At 63.9% G+C, this 16,053-nt stretch overlaps 1 protein-coding gene across 1 annotated transcript in view; it reads right to left on the bottom strand.

The window, feature by feature from the left end:
- The window catches only part of COL20A1 (collagen type XX alpha 1 chain), a 23,834-nt gene that overhangs the window by 1,340 nt on the left and 6,441 nt on the right, over positions 1–16,053 (bottom strand). Inside the window, exons 3-33 of the mRNA XM_045296972.1 lie at positions 13,806–13,949; positions 13,507–13,629; positions 13,182–13,292; positions 12,601–12,756; positions 12,230–12,349; positions 11,596–11,760; positions 11,307–11,474; positions 10,935–11,104; positions 10,421–10,550; positions 9,705–9,850; positions 9,505–9,628; positions 9,288–9,427; positions 8,825–8,954; positions 7,903–8,039; positions 7,647–7,779; positions 7,204–7,346; positions 6,973–7,102; positions 6,660–6,698; positions 5,690–5,828; positions 4,578–4,720; positions 4,249–4,358; positions 3,762–3,920; positions 3,618–3,695; positions 3,071–3,157; positions 2,324–2,377; positions 1,675–1,770; positions 1,540–1,593; positions 1,390–1,443; positions 1,175–1,228; positions 629–700; positions 279–314 (exon numbers count right to left, since the gene is read on the bottom strand). Coding sequence (XP_045152907.1) covers positions 279–314; positions 629–700; positions 1,175–1,228; positions 1,390–1,443; positions 1,540–1,593; positions 1,675–1,770; positions 2,324–2,377; positions 3,071–3,157; positions 3,618–3,695; positions 3,762–3,920; positions 4,249–4,358; positions 4,578–4,720; positions 5,690–5,828; positions 6,660–6,698; positions 6,973–7,102; positions 7,204–7,346; positions 7,647–7,779; positions 7,903–8,039; positions 8,825–8,954; positions 9,288–9,427; positions 9,505–9,628; positions 9,705–9,850; positions 10,421–10,550; positions 10,935–11,104; positions 11,307–11,474; positions 11,596–11,760; positions 12,230–12,349; positions 12,601–12,756; positions 13,182–13,292; positions 13,507–13,629; positions 13,806–13,949 — 3,545 coding nt within the window. The remainder of the gene's footprint in view (positions 1–278; positions 315–628; positions 701–1,174; positions 1,229–1,389; positions 1,444–1,539; positions 1,594–1,674; positions 1,771–2,323; positions 2,378–3,070; positions 3,158–3,617; positions 3,696–3,761; positions 3,921–4,248; positions 4,359–4,577; positions 4,721–5,689; positions 5,829–6,659; positions 6,699–6,972; positions 7,103–7,203; positions 7,347–7,646; positions 7,780–7,902; positions 8,040–8,824; positions 8,955–9,287; positions 9,428–9,504; positions 9,629–9,704; positions 9,851–10,420; positions 10,551–10,934; positions 11,105–11,306; positions 11,475–11,595; positions 11,761–12,229; positions 12,350–12,600; positions 12,757–13,181; positions 13,293–13,506; positions 13,630–13,805; positions 13,950–16,053) is intronic.

A 16,053-nucleotide genomic window follows, 5' to 3' on the forward strand; every position in this document is an offset into this window, starting at 1 on the left:
GTGGGGACATGCATGTGAGGGACATGTGGAATTGTGTGTGAGAGGGGCATGTGTGTGACATGCATGTGGGGACGTGTGTGTGAGGGACATGTGTGTGGGGAACGTGTGTGAGGAGCATGAATGCGGGGTGTGTATGTGAGGGACATGTGGGGGGACATATGTGTGAGGGACAGCTGTGTGGTGGTACGTGCGTATGAGGGACACACGTGTGTGTGGGTGCATGTGAGGGACGTGTGTGAGGCCCAGCCGGGAGGCAGTGTCCGCTGCCGCACACTCACCTTCTCCCCTCGCTCCCCTTTCGGCCCTGGCAGCCCCTGGGGGGTCGGGAAGGACAGGTCAGCTCTGGCGGGCAGGTGGGTGGTGTGAGGGCTGGATCTGGTCATCTCATCCCCACTCCAGGTTGGGGACACCTGGGGCCCTGGGCTAAGGTCCCCAGCCTCTCTCACTGTTCATGACAGGCACAGCGGCAGTAGCAGAAGGAGCTTGGTGCTGAGGGGCCCCCAGGAGGATAGTACCATCTGCACCCCATCTCAGCTGAGCTCTAAGGGCACCCCTACCTGGCTCCCAGGAGACATCACTGCCTAGGTCCCCCAGGAAGGGGTGTATCTACAGCAGGGTCTTGGCTTACCGTGGGTCCCACAGATCCTGGGGGTCCTCGCTCCCCAACAGTCCCCCGGGCACCTGCCATGCCCTGGAACCCCTGTAATGCAGCAGAGTCAGCCCTTAGCCTGGCTTTTGGACACCCCAGGGTTCCCATTCCCATCACCCCAAAGCTCAGCCAGGTTCCCTTCCCACCCACGGCTCTAACCCCACCAGCCCCTCTTCCCCAGGACGGTGCCCCTGGGCTGCTTCGGAGCCCCAGACCCTAAGTTGGGATGAAGTTCTCTTGAGGTGAGGGAGGCTGGGGTTCCCCTCCCCCCCAGAGACTAAGAGATGCCCAGGACTGCTGACAGGGTCCCTCTCACCTGCCCCTGGGCTCTGTGGGCAAGAGGAGGAGCAGAGCAGGTGCACTCATAACTGTTCCCACTACTCTCCTACGTGGGGCGCAGGGACAGGGGGCCCGAGGAAGGGTTTAGCCTAGGACAGGTGGCCATGAAGGCCAGCAGTGGCAAGGGCAGGGGACAGTCCAGGACTCTCAGGGGGCTATAGGCAGGGGTGGGGAGCAAAGTCCTACCCTGGGGCCGGGGGGCCCAGGCAGCCCAGCAGTGCCCTCCAGTCCTCTCATTCCCTGGGGGCAAAGAAAGGCGTGTCCAGTTAGCCCCGCCCAGCAAGCCCCGCCCCCCCACCCCCACCTGGTCTCCAAGAGCCTCCTTCCCCACAGAACGCTGGCCTTCCTGGGGCTGGTTCCCCCACCCACACACAATGACCCCTTGAATCAGGAGCTGGTACCTTTGGTCCTTGGAGGCCAGCTCTCCCAGGGTGACCCTGGGGACCAGAAGGGCCCTGAGAGAAACAGGGTGGTGAGCAGGACCAGGGACAAGGTCACACCTGAGGGGGTGGCCGCCTCCCACTCCGACTCCGTTCAAAGCATCTATCTACCTGTGAGCCTGTCAGTCCATGGTCCCCTTTCTCCCCTTTGACCCCAGGTGGACCCTGCAGGGGACAGGGAAGATGGACACAGCCACAAGGACAGGGCGGCGGCAGGAGGGGGCGGGAAGAGGCCACAGCACCTACCACAGGGCCCTGGACTGTGCGGCTCTGGGTCCCAGGAGACTCCTGCTGGCTTCCAGGACCTTCAGGCCCTATCTGTCCAGGTAGTCCGGGATCACCCTGGAAACACAGGTGGGGGCCTGAGAGGCTGGTCCCTCGGGGCAAACTCAGGAGTGGGGCCCACCCCCTCAGGGGAGGTGTAGGGGCTCTGGGTCACCTTTGTGGGCAGCCCACAAGGTGTCTCTGCACTGTGTGTCACACCTGGGGACACACACCTAGGACACACACCTGGGGGCACACACGTGGAGCACACAGGGGCACACACCTGGGGCACACACTTAGGGCACAGATCTTTGGGGTCTGTGTGCTTTCAGTCAAGATCACCAGGACCCTGCTTCCTGTCCTTGAAGCAGGAGCAGGGCACATGTGGCATCCCCTGTATGACAGGACCTGCCTTGGGGCCTGGGCGCCAAGCCTTGGCTTCCCATCTGTGGCATAGGGTCAGAGCACTGCTGGGTGCCAGGAGGTGGGAGGGGGTGGAGGGAGGTAACACAACCTTGTTCTCTCCCTTCTCTCATGTGCTAGGTGGGAGGCAGTCTCTGTCTGCAAGTAACCTTCAGGGCCCCCACCCAGGGCTGCCCCACGCAGGGCTCCCCGAGACCTCAGTACTTACCTGGGGCCCTGGGAAGCCCTGCTCTCCTGGAGTGCCATCCCTCCCGGGGAGTCCCTGTGGAAGTAGAGCAGGCTGGCCCTCACCCACCCAAGAGCCCCCAGCCTCACCCTGCGCCCTGCCTCTCTGACTGAGATGCCCCTTCTCAGCCCCACACTGCTACCTCTGCAGGCTGGGCCTTCCCACCCACCTTGCTGCTCCTGCAGGTTGGCCCCCCACCTCCCCTCCACCCGTGCCAGGCACACTGTGGAGAGACAGCTTCCTGGGCTGTTTCTCCCTCCTTCCCTCTCCCGACGAAAGATTAAGGTGGGCAGGCCTGGGTTCAACTCCCACCCGCCTGAGGATCCCAGCAGGGCTCAGACACCTGCAGGGGATGGGTAAGGCTCTCGTCCTGGGCTGGCAGGCACACGGTGGGAGTCAGGGCTGGGGGTGCTCTCAGGGTACCACCAAAGTACCTTGGAGGGCTGCCTGGGTCAGCCACACACTGACCACCTTAGTTCAGTGGTCAAATTAGGGCATGTGGGAGCCCACGTTTGACAAGGTCCCCCCTGGGCCCACGAGGGGGTGGCCAGGGCTTGAGGGTAGTACCTGTGCCCTGGGGTCAAGGCCAGCTGAGTGGGATGAGAGGGCCATCAGGCTCCAGGCTCAGGGTGAGGCTGGGAAGCCAAGAGGTGTTCAGAGACAGCCCACCTGCAGGCCGCCTGGGGGCTATGGCTCACAGGGCTGGGGGTGGTGGTGCTGTGGACTCACGGGAGGTCCTTGGGGTCCTGGAGGCCCAGGGGTGTCCGAAGAGCAGATACAGGCCGACGTGGGGGTAGGGCAGCTCTCGGTACCCCTCTGGAAGAAAGGAGACTCACTTGGGAAAAGGACCCTCACCTGAGCTCATCGCTCCCAGGAAAGCCGGTGCCCACCTGGCACTCTGAGCCTCTGCCCCTGAATCCTTTGTGAACCCACCCTGCTGCCCACTAAGGCCCTGGGCAGGCTCTCCGCTCTTGGTCCTGCCTAGCGCCTGCAGACCCCCTGGCTCCTCCTATGGGAGAGGTTGCTGCGTCCCTGGCAGGCTGGGTGAGCCGTCCCTGCCTGTCACTCCTGCTGGCCCCAGAGAGAGGGGCCGACCTGACGATACAGCTGCCTCCCTACGGGACCCCCAGGCTCGCCTGTTCTTAGAAAGCACCATGGTGCCCTGCCCTGCTCCCTGTGTGTGCTCACTGCCCCCTGGGCTCTCACTGCTGCTCAGCCCTTCTGCAGGTTCTTGCTGCCAGGCCAGCCCCCGGGTCCGCCCGCCCCCAGCCCTCACCAGGGCTGGCAGGTCGCAGCATCGGTCCCCTTCGGCCCAGGAGTCGTTGCAGACAATCTGCAGCTTCTGGAGCTGGAACTGCAGGGCTGGTCAGACACGCAGACTCGGACAGTGCCCTCCACCCCCGGACCCAGCCAGGCTCACCGCGGCTGAGCTGCTCCGGGCTCCCCTGGCCTTGGCCAGCCTCCCCAGCATGACGAAGCCAGTGGTGGGCGGGCTGGCCACCTCCCCTAGTGGCCTCTCAGCGACTTTCCGGCAGTCGACATAGAGCCGGACCTTGGAGCGGCCCACAGCCACGTGCACCTGCAGTATGGGGCCCAGTCAGGGCTGAGGTCGCCCACGCCTACGAGTGTCTCCTCCAGGACAGAGGGCTGGAGGTGGGGTTCCTGGGCCAGGGTCCTGGAAAGCCCCAGTTCACCGGAGGGGACCAAAGATACTGCCCAGGGATCCCAAGGGAGGATGGGGCCTCGAGCACCAGAGTTCAGAGGGGCATGTGGGGTGGAGCCATGAGAGGCCAGAGGGGACGGAAGGTCTGCAGCCACCACAGGCCAAGATGGGATGGGTGTGTCCCACCTAGCCGGCACAGGTGGGCTGCAGACCCCTGAGCTGGGGCCAGTGTGCTGGACAGGACCTTGTGGAAACTCCCAAAGAATATCTTCTTCACATCTGGCAGGTCAAAGGTGACCCCCTGCAGGACAGCCCTGGGGTCATGGTTGAAGTAGGTGAGGGACTTCCGGCCAGCTGCAGGGGCAGAGGGCAGAGGGCACGGAGAGAGGGGAGGGCAGGGTCGGAAGGCGCTGGGGGTCCAGGAAGGATGGGCCCTCTGTGATAGGCAAAAAGCGGCCCTGAAGGGGCATGCCAGGTCTGGGAGCATACTGAGGGAGGACCCATGTGTGGACAGGACATCAGGGTGACCGAGCCCCGCCCGCAGCCCCCCAGCGGCTTGGGGCGCCTGGTCACCGTCCAGCAGGACCCCGACGGCGGGCTGGAGGTCCTCGGTGGTCATCTGCCAGGGGGAGAAGGGCTCCCGTGGGGTCTCAGGCAGCAGGCGCAGGAGGAAGACCACGGTGTGCTCCCGGGGGAGGGCGGTGCGGTGGATGTCGCTGGGCAGGGGGGCACGTCCAGGGTGAGTGAGGCCACCACCCTACCCCCCCAGCCTCACTCTCCCAGTGGGAACATGGGGCAGCTCAGGGGCTCAGTGAGAGTCCCTGAGAGCGCAGGCCTGGCCGCTCCCTGAGGCCCACAGACAGCCGTGCCCTGGGACCCACAGTCAGCATGCTGTGGACAGGCAGCGGGGCCCTCTGCCACCAGGCCCAGAGGGGAGGAGGGACTGAATAGGGCTGCCTGGTGGCCTCCAGCCCGGCCTGGCCTTCATTACTCTCGCAGAAAACCCACGAGGCCAACACCTGACAGTCACATCCTGCCGTTCTGAAGAGGCTGACCTTACAGCCTGGGCACAGGCTGGGATCACACCTGTGCTGGGGCCACACCTGTCCTGAGTTACCAGCCTGACAGTGGCTGTAGCAAAGGCCACAAAGCGGAGAGGGTACAGGCCATCCTGAAAGAGGAGAGGTCCCAGGTGTCGCGGAGGTACCAGCTGAGCTGCTGTACCTTGGGGTGGGGTGGGGCAGCAGACCCTGGGAGGATGTCCCAAGCCTCAGTGCTGCTGTAGGGTTAGATGGGGAGGGCGGGGGCTGCAGACAATGAGGCCTTCAAGTTCCTGCTGCTGGGGATGACCTGTCTGAAATCCAAAACGCTGACACTTAGGAACGCCGTGCTGTCCACAGCAGCCCTCGCTGAGAGCAGTCAGGGGGCCTGGGGGCGCTGACGAGCGGCCCATGACATCAGACCTTTCAGGAGCGGACTGCCAGGCGGCCTTTGGGCACCCTGGGGGTGGGGTGGGGAGGGGCAAGAGCCGCCAGCCTTGTGGTAGCAGGGGAGACCATGAAGGCTTGCACCCTGGGGTGCACGAAGCCAGTAAGGCTGGAGCTCTCCTGGGGCGAGAGCTGCCTTGGGGAAAGGCCTGCCTAGGACCCTCCTCCCTACTGGCCCGCCCCACGGCCCGCCCGCACCTGGCGCGGCGTGTCAGCTGGGCGCCCTTGAAGAGGGTGAACGTCTGGGTGCCCCCGATGGCAGAAGGCTCCATGGCCACCCCTCGGAGGGCAGCGTACTCCCTGTCCACCAGGCCGAAGGCCGCCATGAGGTCGAAGCCTGGGTGGGGCGCCAGACTGCCAGTCAGAGGGAGGGAGGGAGCCAGCAGACGGGAGACCAAGAGCCTCAGAGACAGAGGATGCAGAGAACCGGGTCGGGATGGCTAGGTTGGGAGTGAGACTTGAGCTGCCCGATGCTCCCTGGGTCCCCTCCACCTGCCCGGGCCCTGCCCTCAGGCCAGGTCCTGCTCAGGAGGACCAGCACCCCTTGGAGCTACCCCTACCCCCGCCCACTGAGTGCCCCTCAACCACCCTGCATCTCCACCTCCAGCCCCCAGTGGACAGGCATTTGTGGGGTTCTTTGTTTCCTTGAAGGGTCCCTTTGACCCACCCTGTGCCAGCAGCCTGTCCCCATCACCCCTGCCCCAACTTCATGTCCAGCAGTGGTCACCAGGCCCTCCCGTCCCCATCCCGGGCTGTATGGCACAGAATGACCTGAAGCTCATTTGACGCTCATCAGACTGTCAGCACGGAAGGGCAGGGCCAAGCTCCACCCCCACCCCACCCGACCCCCACCCCCTGCCAGCCTCTGCAGACCCTGCTGACCAGGCCCCTCCCTCCTCTAGGGTCACTGCTAAGTCTGTCCCTTGGGCAGGCAGCTGCCCAGGTTGGCCTAGCTTTGTTCAGCTGCGACCTTGGGGGATCCTGCAGGTGTTAGGACCCCAGTTCGGCTTCTGCTCTGTGCACCCAGGCTGGGGTGCTATGGCTGAGTCCCTTGTATGACTCAGTTTCCTTTAGTAGAACTGAGGGGTGCACCCCCCACGCCCAGGTATCTATCCCTCTGCCCTGCAGGGCTGGAGGGTGGGTCCCGGAGGATCCCTGGCAAACCAACCTGAGAGGGAGCCATCCGGGTGCAGTGCTGGGCAGGTCGCTGGGGGCAGAGACCCAGGGTCAAGGATGCCAGTGGGGGGATGTCCCACCCTGGTTCCCTGGAGGATGTCCCACCTGCCAGAGGCAGCTGAGCATCCCCCCAGGACCCGGGGTCCCCCTCCCGCTGCCCTGGCTTCAGGGTGGCCACCTTCCCTTCCCTCCCAAGGCCCAGAGTGCGGCCAGACAACAGCCTTCCCTCTGGCGAGGTCCGATCCACCGAGGAGCAGAAGGGAGGCCCCATGGGGCGAGGGCTGTCTGGGCTGCGGCCCACCCACCTGTGCTGCCGGTGGCCAATGCAGCCATGCTCTCTCCTGCCGTGTAGACGGCCCACAGCAGGACTCTGTACTTGGTGGCTGCCAGGAGGTCTGAGAGTGTCACTTGGCTCCTGAGTCCTGGGACAGAGAGCTGACCCCAGAGGGCATAGGTTACTGGACCCTGAAACCTCCCAGGCAGGGCCCAAGGAGGGCTGTGTCCCCCGAAGGAGCCCCAGGACCTGAGAGACCCACCGACTTCTCAGGTCCTGAGCCAGAGGCTGGTGTGTAGGTGAGCCGGTAGTGGAGGACGTGGCCATGGGGGGGCGTCCAGCTGACTTGCAAGCTGCTGGGCGTCTCTGAGGCCAGGGCCAGGTTGGTCGGGGGGCTCCGGCGCACTGCATGGATACCACGTGGCAGGGGTCCCCAAGCTCAGGCAGGTGCATCTGGCCACCTAAGGCCCTGGCCCTGGCCCCTCCCTCAGCCTGCTCCCTACCCAGCCCGACCCTGCACACCCCAAAAGTCCACAGGATGAGGATGCCCTCTCTTAGTGGACTGTGTTGCAAACATTGAGTGATTTGAACCCACACCTCCCACCCCCCACCCCAGGGTCATCACCTGTCTGGGCTTGGAGAAGCCAGGAGGTGGGGGGCTGGGGGTTCCAGGACCTGCAGGTAAGCAGTCTGGGGGTCACCTACGGGGGGTGTAGCGCAAGGACACTGGGTCACTGCGGGCGCCATCGCGGTAGTAGGCCAGGATGGTAATGTCATACTCCACGACCCTCCCCAGACCAGGCAGGACAGCTGAGCAGCGGGTCCCAGGCACCGAGACCTGAAGGCAGGACAGCGAGTGCTCACGGCCAGCTTCCTGGCATCGCAGGCCTGTACCAGGAGTTCAGAAGGGCGGGTGTCAGGGCCCCTCTCCAAAGGGACCCATCCTCTGCCCATCCCTCACCTCGTGGGCCTGCCCATCACCCAGGGGCGTCCACTTGATCTGATGAACCAGCACGCCAGACGCTGCTGCCCATTCCAGCTGAACCTTGTCCCCGGGCAGCTCTGTCACCACCAGTTGGCTCGGGCTGGGGACTCTCCCTGGGAGATGAGAAGAAGACACAGGAACTGCGGTGCTGGGGGCTTCTAGGGTCCTGAAGGGATCTGGGATCCTAGGGGGCCCTGGAGGGCCCAGGTCCTGGTGTGGCCGTGGTGTGCAAGTGCAGGTAATGCGGAGTGCCCACTGCTGTCACGGCCCTGACACGAGGGTCCCTAAGGACCAGGCAAGCCCAGGGCTCCCGGTGACCACATGACCAACAGCGGGCATGAAGTTCCTACCCCACGAGAGGACCCTCCACGCTGTCCTGGCAGACGTCTGATGCCTGCAGTGTGCCCAGGGGCAGTCATTTGGTCCCTGTCTACACCCACAGGTCCCAGCTCCCTGCCTGCTCTGATCTTACTTCTCGGGGGCCCTGTGTCCTCAGAGATATCAGTACTCGGTTTATCTGTGGGGAAACTGAGGCACGGGGTGGGAACCCAGCACCCGCCCAGCACTCTGTGGCCTTCAGGTGGGTGAGAGCCACACAGGGCTGGAGCTCAGAGGCCCTGGGCCGTGGCTGGTGTCACGTGGTTGGGGTCTGACCCTGAGGCAGAATCGGTCATAGGGACATTGCATTGGCTGTGCAGTGACCTCGGGGCCCTGGGAGGCCAGCCAGGGCTTGGGAGCAGTAATGACACCCGGGAGATCAACCCCGGACCCCAGGGGAGGTTCCCTGGCTCCACCACTGCAGGTTCTGACAGCCATCTGGACAGGCTGCTTACCCAGCCCCGCCCCCACGCCAAGGCCCTGCCCCCAGCCCCGCCCCGGCCCGCCCTTTCCCTCTCACGAGTGGTCACGCGGCCGCTCAGCGTGGAAAAGCCGCCCCCCGGGTGGACACAGGTGACGCGGACGGTGTAGGTGGTGGAAGACGAGAGTGGGCCCAGCATGATGGAGGACGCGTTCCCCGGAGCCTCCACCTGGAGGGGGGGCCCGGGAGCTTCATTGGCCCTCCCACCCTAAGGGGCATCCCCCGTCATGCACAGACCCAGGCCCAACCCCTGCCAGCGGGCACCCAGCCTCGGACGGCACCCCAATTTCCTCCCCCAGAACTGGAGAACAGAGGCCGAAGGGTAGTAGTGGTGCTGGCCCCGCCCAAATGTGCGTGGGGCAGGGTCTCCCCCTCAACCGCGCTCCCTGGTGCCCACCTGCTCCCCCACCCCCCAATGCCCAACTTCATTCTGGCCAAGAGGTCTGACCGGGTCTGAAGTCCACCCAAAGGACACCCCCCACCCAGGCACCCCTGCCTTCACCTGCCCGGGGGAGCCACCCTCCCTGGAGCGGTAGGTGACCCGGCAGAGGCGGGCTGGCCTGTGGAGGTCTCCCCAGAGCACACGAGCCGAGTCGTGGGTCACATTCTCAAAGTCCAGATGTCGGGGGAGGGCCAGCGCTGCTGTGGGGCACACCACCATTCAGCCACTGGGGCTCCCCGGGAGGACGTCTGTAGGGCAGGGCAGCACAGGCACTCACAGGTGCTGGCCTGTATGCCTTGGGCCTCGCTGGCCTCTGGCCCTTGCAGGCTCTGCACGGAGATGGCGTAGTCCCGACCAGGCTCCAGGCCGTCCAGTAGTGCCTCAGGCCGCTCTACCCTCACCTGGGCAGCCAGGACACAGGTCAGTTCCTGCGGTCGCTCCCACCACCACCTGCCCGCCTACCCTGCCCCACCTTACCTCTCTCCCCTCCTCCTCGCCCCTGGGTGGGGTGGGCAAACACCTCACCAGGTACTGGGTGACCCCAGGCACAGGCTGCCAGGTGAGGTGGATGGTGTGGGGTGTCACTGTGGCCAGGGCCAGTGCGTGTGGGGGGAGCAGAGGCACTGGGGGCAGAGGGTGGGCCGCAGCCCGGAGATCAGGTGACAGAATTGAACAGGCCCAAAGGGAAACCCACCTCCCCCACCCCAAGCCCTCTGCTAGGCTTCACGGCAGGCAGAGCTCAGGGGCAGCCAGGGATGCCCCTGGCCAGGAAGCAGCTGGAGTGGACTCGGACATATCCACAGCAGAGGACAATTATCTGGCTGGCTGGGACATGGAGGGGGCTGGCCCTGTAGGTCGGTGGACAGAGCCTGAGAAGGGCACTGCAGGAAGTGGGGCTCTGGCCCCCAGGGGTCACTCGTGAAGGCTAGTGCAAAGGCAGGGCCTTGGTGTCAAGGAGGAGGGGTGTGCGTTGGATGAGAGACCAGTGGTGCTTGTGGGAAAGCGACAATCACATCTCCCATGTGTGCAAGAAGAGACTGAGGGTCAGAGTGGCCCAGTGAGTCAGCCTTGATTATACAGCGAGTGGGGACAGCCAGGATGCCGCCCCACTGGTGAGGGCTCCAAGGGGGCCCAGAGTCGGGGGAGCCCTCCTCCCCAGAGCCCTATCCCCTCTCCCCCTTCCCCCTGCCTACATGTGGTTGCAAGGCCCCGGAGACCCTCGCCAACCCCTCCGGCGTACACGGGGAGCACAGAGACCAAGTAGTTGGTGCTGGAGGACAGGTTCCGGAGCTCCACGGATGAGGTAGGGGCCTCCACCACCACCTGGGATGGGAGGGACACAGAGAACCTGGGTGCAGGGCCGGAGGACCAACAGGGGGCTGCGTGCAGGGAGGGAGGCTATGGGGGTTGGGTATCAAGCAGAGAAGTTCAGGGAAAAGAGATGCAAACCTGGGAGTGGGGGTCCTCACGTCACTCAACCAAGTGGAGCAAACACCCACTAGACTCTGTTGCCAAGCACCTGACAATCCCTACCCACCCATGAATCATCCCTCACCCACCAATCCCCACCCTGCAGTCAGCGCCCTCCTCCAATCAGCATCCATCCTCTCCATCTGTCCGCCCTCCCACCAGAGCCAAAGCAGCACAGAGTCCTCATGGGCGACTCGGAGGGGGCGCAGGGGGAGGAAGGTGTCCCCCACCTCTCACCTCTCTGGGAGCACCGCCCTTGGAAGGACGCCACACGATCAGATACTTGAGGGGTGGGCGTGGGGCTGGAGTCCAAGACAGGCGGACACTGGCAGAAGTCACCTGGGTCAGGGTCAGGCCAGCGGGGGCAGGCAGCGGGTCCAGGTCCGGAGCAGAGAGAGCAGGTGTGACTGGGGGAGGGGGGGAGAGGTGGCTGTGGGTGGTGGTAGGTAGTGGGTGGTGAGAGGTAGGCTGGCTGCATTTGCTGCCCCTCCTGCTCCCCCTGGTGGCCACCCCGAGAGGGGCCAGAGAGTCTCATGTCCCAGCGTCCTCTGCTGACCAACTGTCCCCTGGAATGAAGGAGACCAGGCTGCAGCCACCCCCTGCCCTCACCTGGCCCCTCCGGCGGCAGGCCCCTGCCCTGGACACGCTGGCAGATGAGGCGGCCCAGCAGGCCAGCCAGCGTTCGGAGCTGGGGGAAGTCCAGCACATTGTGGACCGTGATGTCCAGTGGCTGTGAGGCCAGGAGTCTCAGCTCAGCTTCATCGGCGTTCTTCACACCTGGTGGAACGGGGAGCACGAGGGTCAGCACCCTGCGACCACTGCCTCTGGCCAACGGCCTCGTGCCCACCAAGCCTGTAAGGACTTCCATGCGGGCCCCCAGCCCCTACACGGAGCTCACCCACTGCAAAGACATCTGCACCCAGATCCCTGAGGACGTGGGCGGCTGCGCGGGCATCATCTTGGGACTTGCCATCGGTCACCAGGACCACAACTTTCGCTGCGTCCACGCGGAGCCCGGCCGAGGGCTGTAGGTTCTGCTCCAGAACATGGGTCAGCGCCAGGCCTTCAGGGCACGGGACGGAGTCACAGGGCCGCCCGGGCCCTCTGTCCACTGTGTGCAAAATGGCTGCCCTCTGGGCCAAGGCATGTGGAAAGAGTCCCCTCCTCCCCTGCACCCCTCCCTGGCAGCAGCCCCCACACAGCTTGCCCACAGCAGCTCAAGGTCCTGGAATGCCCAGGGCCAGCCCTCAGTGCATGGATGAAAGAGATGGGCACCCAGGCAATGGGGGTTCTCTCTGCTGGACATCCCTAGTGGTGGCATGCAAGGATGGCCAGGGCCACGCTCTGAGGGGGCACTGGCAGGGCAGAGGGGGGTGCTAGCATGGCTGGGGGCACCAGCTAGAGTGGCAGAGATGGGGTGACCATGGCCTCAGGCTGCACAGACCCAGGTGCTCAGGATGGGGACGGGGACTTCAGCACAGACCTGGGTGGGGCTGCTCTGGCTTGGGTGGGGAGAGGGGAAGGTCCCATACCTGTGAAGGTATTGCCCCCCCTGTAGTGCAGGTGGGCTATGGCGTGCAGCACCTCCTCCTGGGTGCTGAAGGAGTTGAGGTCCCACTCAGTCTGGGGGTCCCCGCTGTACTGAGTCAGGCCTGGAGGGGGAGGGCTCGCTGGGCTGCCAGGCGACAGGGCCATCTGCAGGGTTCTCCCCAACCCCCCAGCCGGAAGTCAGGAGTCCCCTGGCTGCCCGGTCAGCACGGGCCGTGGGTGGGCCAGCCCAGGGCCAGCCCTGTTCCCTTGGGCAGTGAGTGGCCAGCGGGTCCCACGTGGTCTGGCCACATGTTGGGGACCCAGAGGGAGCAGCCTGCTCCCAGGGTGGGTGGGCAGGGGGGGCAACACCCACCTACTTGGACCTTTTGGGGGCTGATATCGAAGGGGGACACGATGCTGGCCAAGAAGTCTTTGACGAGCTGGAAGTTGCTGTGGCCGATGCTCCAGGACCCATCCACCAGCAAGACCATGTCGGTGGGCACGGGGGGCGTGCAGCGGAAGGGTGCCCCTGTGGGAGCCACGTGCTGGAGGACCACGGCCACACAGGCTCCCACCCTAACCCCCCCACCCCCCGAAGACCTCTCTGCCTTCAGCACCCTCCCTGGGGGCATCATGGGCTATGAGCTGGGCTGGCAACCGCATGGTCAGCAGTTCGAAGCCACCAGCTGCTTGAGAGGGAGGCTTTCTACTCCGTCAGAGTGGCAGTCTCCAAGCCCACAGGGCAGGTCCACCCGCCCTGCAGGGTCGCTGAGTTGGCATCTGCTCAGTGGCAGTGAGCCTGGCTGTGTCCTTAGCCCTCTGCCAGGTGGGAAACGAAGGCCGGGGAAAGCCGTCTGAGGCCTCACAGCCAGGAAGTGGGAGCAGACCTGGACACACACCACCACCACACTACCCTCCCCCACCCCTGGCCCAGCGGGACTCCGCCCCCCTTACCAGACTGCTCCCTCTCTGCCCTGGAGCCGGGGCTGTGGCGCTGTGTCCCTGGGCCTGGAGCAGGCCATGCAGTCCCCACCACCTGTGTGGGCTGCTCCCGCCGGGGCACTCCTGGGGCAGGCACACTGTGTCAGCTCTCACCTCTCAGCTCAGGCAGGGGTCCCAGGGGTGGGTCCTGGGGTACCTTCCCTGGCCAGCCACCCACCCTGGTGGCCTGGTGAATCCAGGGGTGATAAGAAACTTAAGTAAAGCTAGAGAGAGTGTGGCCAGACATGAGGAAGAACTTCCTGCGCGGCTGACCTCCTGCCTCGGCTACATGACCCACCAGGGATGGGAGGATGGAGGCTTGGCCCGGGGTCTGGGTTCTCCACTGGGTGGGGAGTGGGCTCCAGGGCCTCCCCTGGCCTCCAGCTGCTCCTGCCCACAGAGTGGCTCTTCAAGTCCTCCACTGCGGGGATGGAGAGCGGCTGTGAGGGTGAGGGCATCAGGTGGGCTCTCCTGCCCCTCCCTGCGAGGGCCACCCCCGGCCTCCTGGTAGCCCTGGAGGCAGACCCATGACTCGCCCCCCAGCCCACAGCTTCGGGGGCCGCAGGGCTAGAGTGGGCCTAGGGGTGCTGGACTTACTCATGAACTCCCTCCTGGCCAGCAGTGCCCTCCCCGAGTGGGCGAGCGTGAAGACGCACAGCAGGTACCTCGTGGAGGGGCTCAGGCCGCCCACTGTCGCTTTGGGCGCCTTGGTGGTCAGCATCACCGCCAGCTCCGAGTCCCCTGTGGGATGGGCAGTGTGGGTCCCGGGTCCTCTCCACAGCTGTGCTCTTAGGGCTGGAGAGAAGGGGGGTGTCTGCACCCCTCCAAGGGGTGTAAGGGCTCCTGCCCCCTGGGAGTGCGTGCCACAGATGCACAGGCCCTCTGCAGTACCTTCTGGAGGGACTCACCACGTGGGTGCCCACACACATACAGTCTCATGTACACACACACTTAGAACCACTCATTCACACACACTCATAAAGTATACCCTTTCACACAGACCCACACTCAGGTGCACACACTTCCACATATTCACACACGCTCACGCACCCTCACACCCACTAGTACACAAACAACGTACTCATATGCATGCACATAACACACCCATGCCTATACTCACACGCACAGTCACACCCATTCTCACACACACTCACACTCATGTAGACCCATTCTCGCTCACTTACACACACACACAGTGTACTCACAGACACACACACACCTTCATTCATACACATACACTCATACGCACACATAGCCACACACACACACACACACATTGCTCAGCTCACTGCCTCACATCACATTGCACCTCAGACCCCCCAATGGCCTGGCCTGGCCACTCAGGCTTCCTGTGTCCCCATCAGCTCCGTTCACAGTGTCCCCTCCCAGCCTGCCGCTGCTTTCTTCCAAGCCCACCCCCTCTGCATCCCCGCTGCCCCACCCCTCCTGCCAACAGCTGCACTGAGCCCCTGCAGGCAGAACCTCCGCAGGAGCAGAGGGCGACACCCAGTGGCGCCTATACATGCTTGTTGAGTGGTGGGGCAATAGAGAAACACGCCAGCAGGCAGCTTGGAGGCGTGCATTCAGCGAGCACTGGCTGGGCCCTGCTGTCTCTGTGCAGGGCTGTCCATGCAGGGAAGCAGCCAGCTCTGTGGGCTCCCTGCTCGGTCACCCAACACAGCCATCCTGGCGACAGCAGGCTGGGTGAATCGGACAGTCCTCCTGCTGGGAGCGGGCAGGACAGAGGGCCGGAGCATTTTCCCAAAATATGCTTGAATGCCGAGAGTTAACAAGGGAGCAAGGAATTGCAGGGCCACAATCAGGAGGGAGGGAGAGACTCAAGGCGTCAGCCCAGGCCTTGGGGCCACTTGGGCCTGTGGATTCCAGCAGGAAGCTGCTGACAACCTCAGGGGCTTGCGGGACACACGTGGGAGCCCTGGCCCTTCAGGCAGGTAGGTGAGTGCTTGGCCACAGTTTGGATCATGTTAGGAGTGGGTCAAATGGGAACTAGGCTGACTTTTGCAGGGGCGGAAGCTGGACTGCAGAACTTTCAAAACCTGAATTCAGAGGGTCTGAAGCTGAGAGCTGGCGGTCATTTGCCAGAGACAAATTGTCCACATGTTCTTCCTAGAACTTTTCATCTGTAACATCTGGCCCTCGATGAGAAGTAACCAGGTGTCCAGAGGAAGAAGACCGTGCTATTGAAATCAAGAGGTCATAAAAGACCCACAGGGCAAGCAGACCATGCTGTGTTTAGGAGCAGACTTTATGATGACTGTCCTGGCTAGTCAGAGGGTTTAAAAGGCAAGCCTGTGGCCTTGGTCTCAAAACAGAAACAACAGAAAAGAGACGAACAGGAATTCTAGAAAGGAAATATGCAAAACTGGAAGTTAGACATGTAAACCAGGCCGGCGGCTGCTTAGACGCGAGTGGGAAGGGAACCAGCAGACGTGCCGTCAGTCAGCTCTGTGGCCCTGCGTGGCTTGTTACACGCTCCGTTGCTGCACAGAGCGAGTGAGGGAGGTGAGCAGGGTGGACATTACTTTGGGAACTATGGTGCCCTGACCCCCTGACCAATGTTTTTATCAACTGCCTCGTGTACCTGCTAACGTTGGACATCAATCAAACAAGGAAGACTGAAGGAGAACCGGTGCATTGGAGTTGCGGGGCTGGGGGAGCGTACTGAGAAGAGCAGATGAGCGGTCTCTGGGGCGCCGGAGTGCGCCTTCAAGGCAAGGGTGCCGAGACTGTCTCACGGACTTGGAACATGCTGTCAGGAGAGACCAGTCCCTGGAGGGAGGACAACGTGTTTGGTAATGTGGAGGGGCGGCTAGAAAGAGGAAGG

Source organism: Echinops telfairi, unplaced genomic scaffold, assembly GCF_000313985.2.
Source record: "Echinops telfairi isolate 266 unplaced genomic scaffold, ASM31398v2 ScPeMD7_7414;HRSCAF=8452, whole genome shotgun sequence".
NCBI lineage: Eukaryota > Metazoa > Chordata > Mammalia > Afrosoricida > Tenrecidae > Echinops > Echinops telfairi.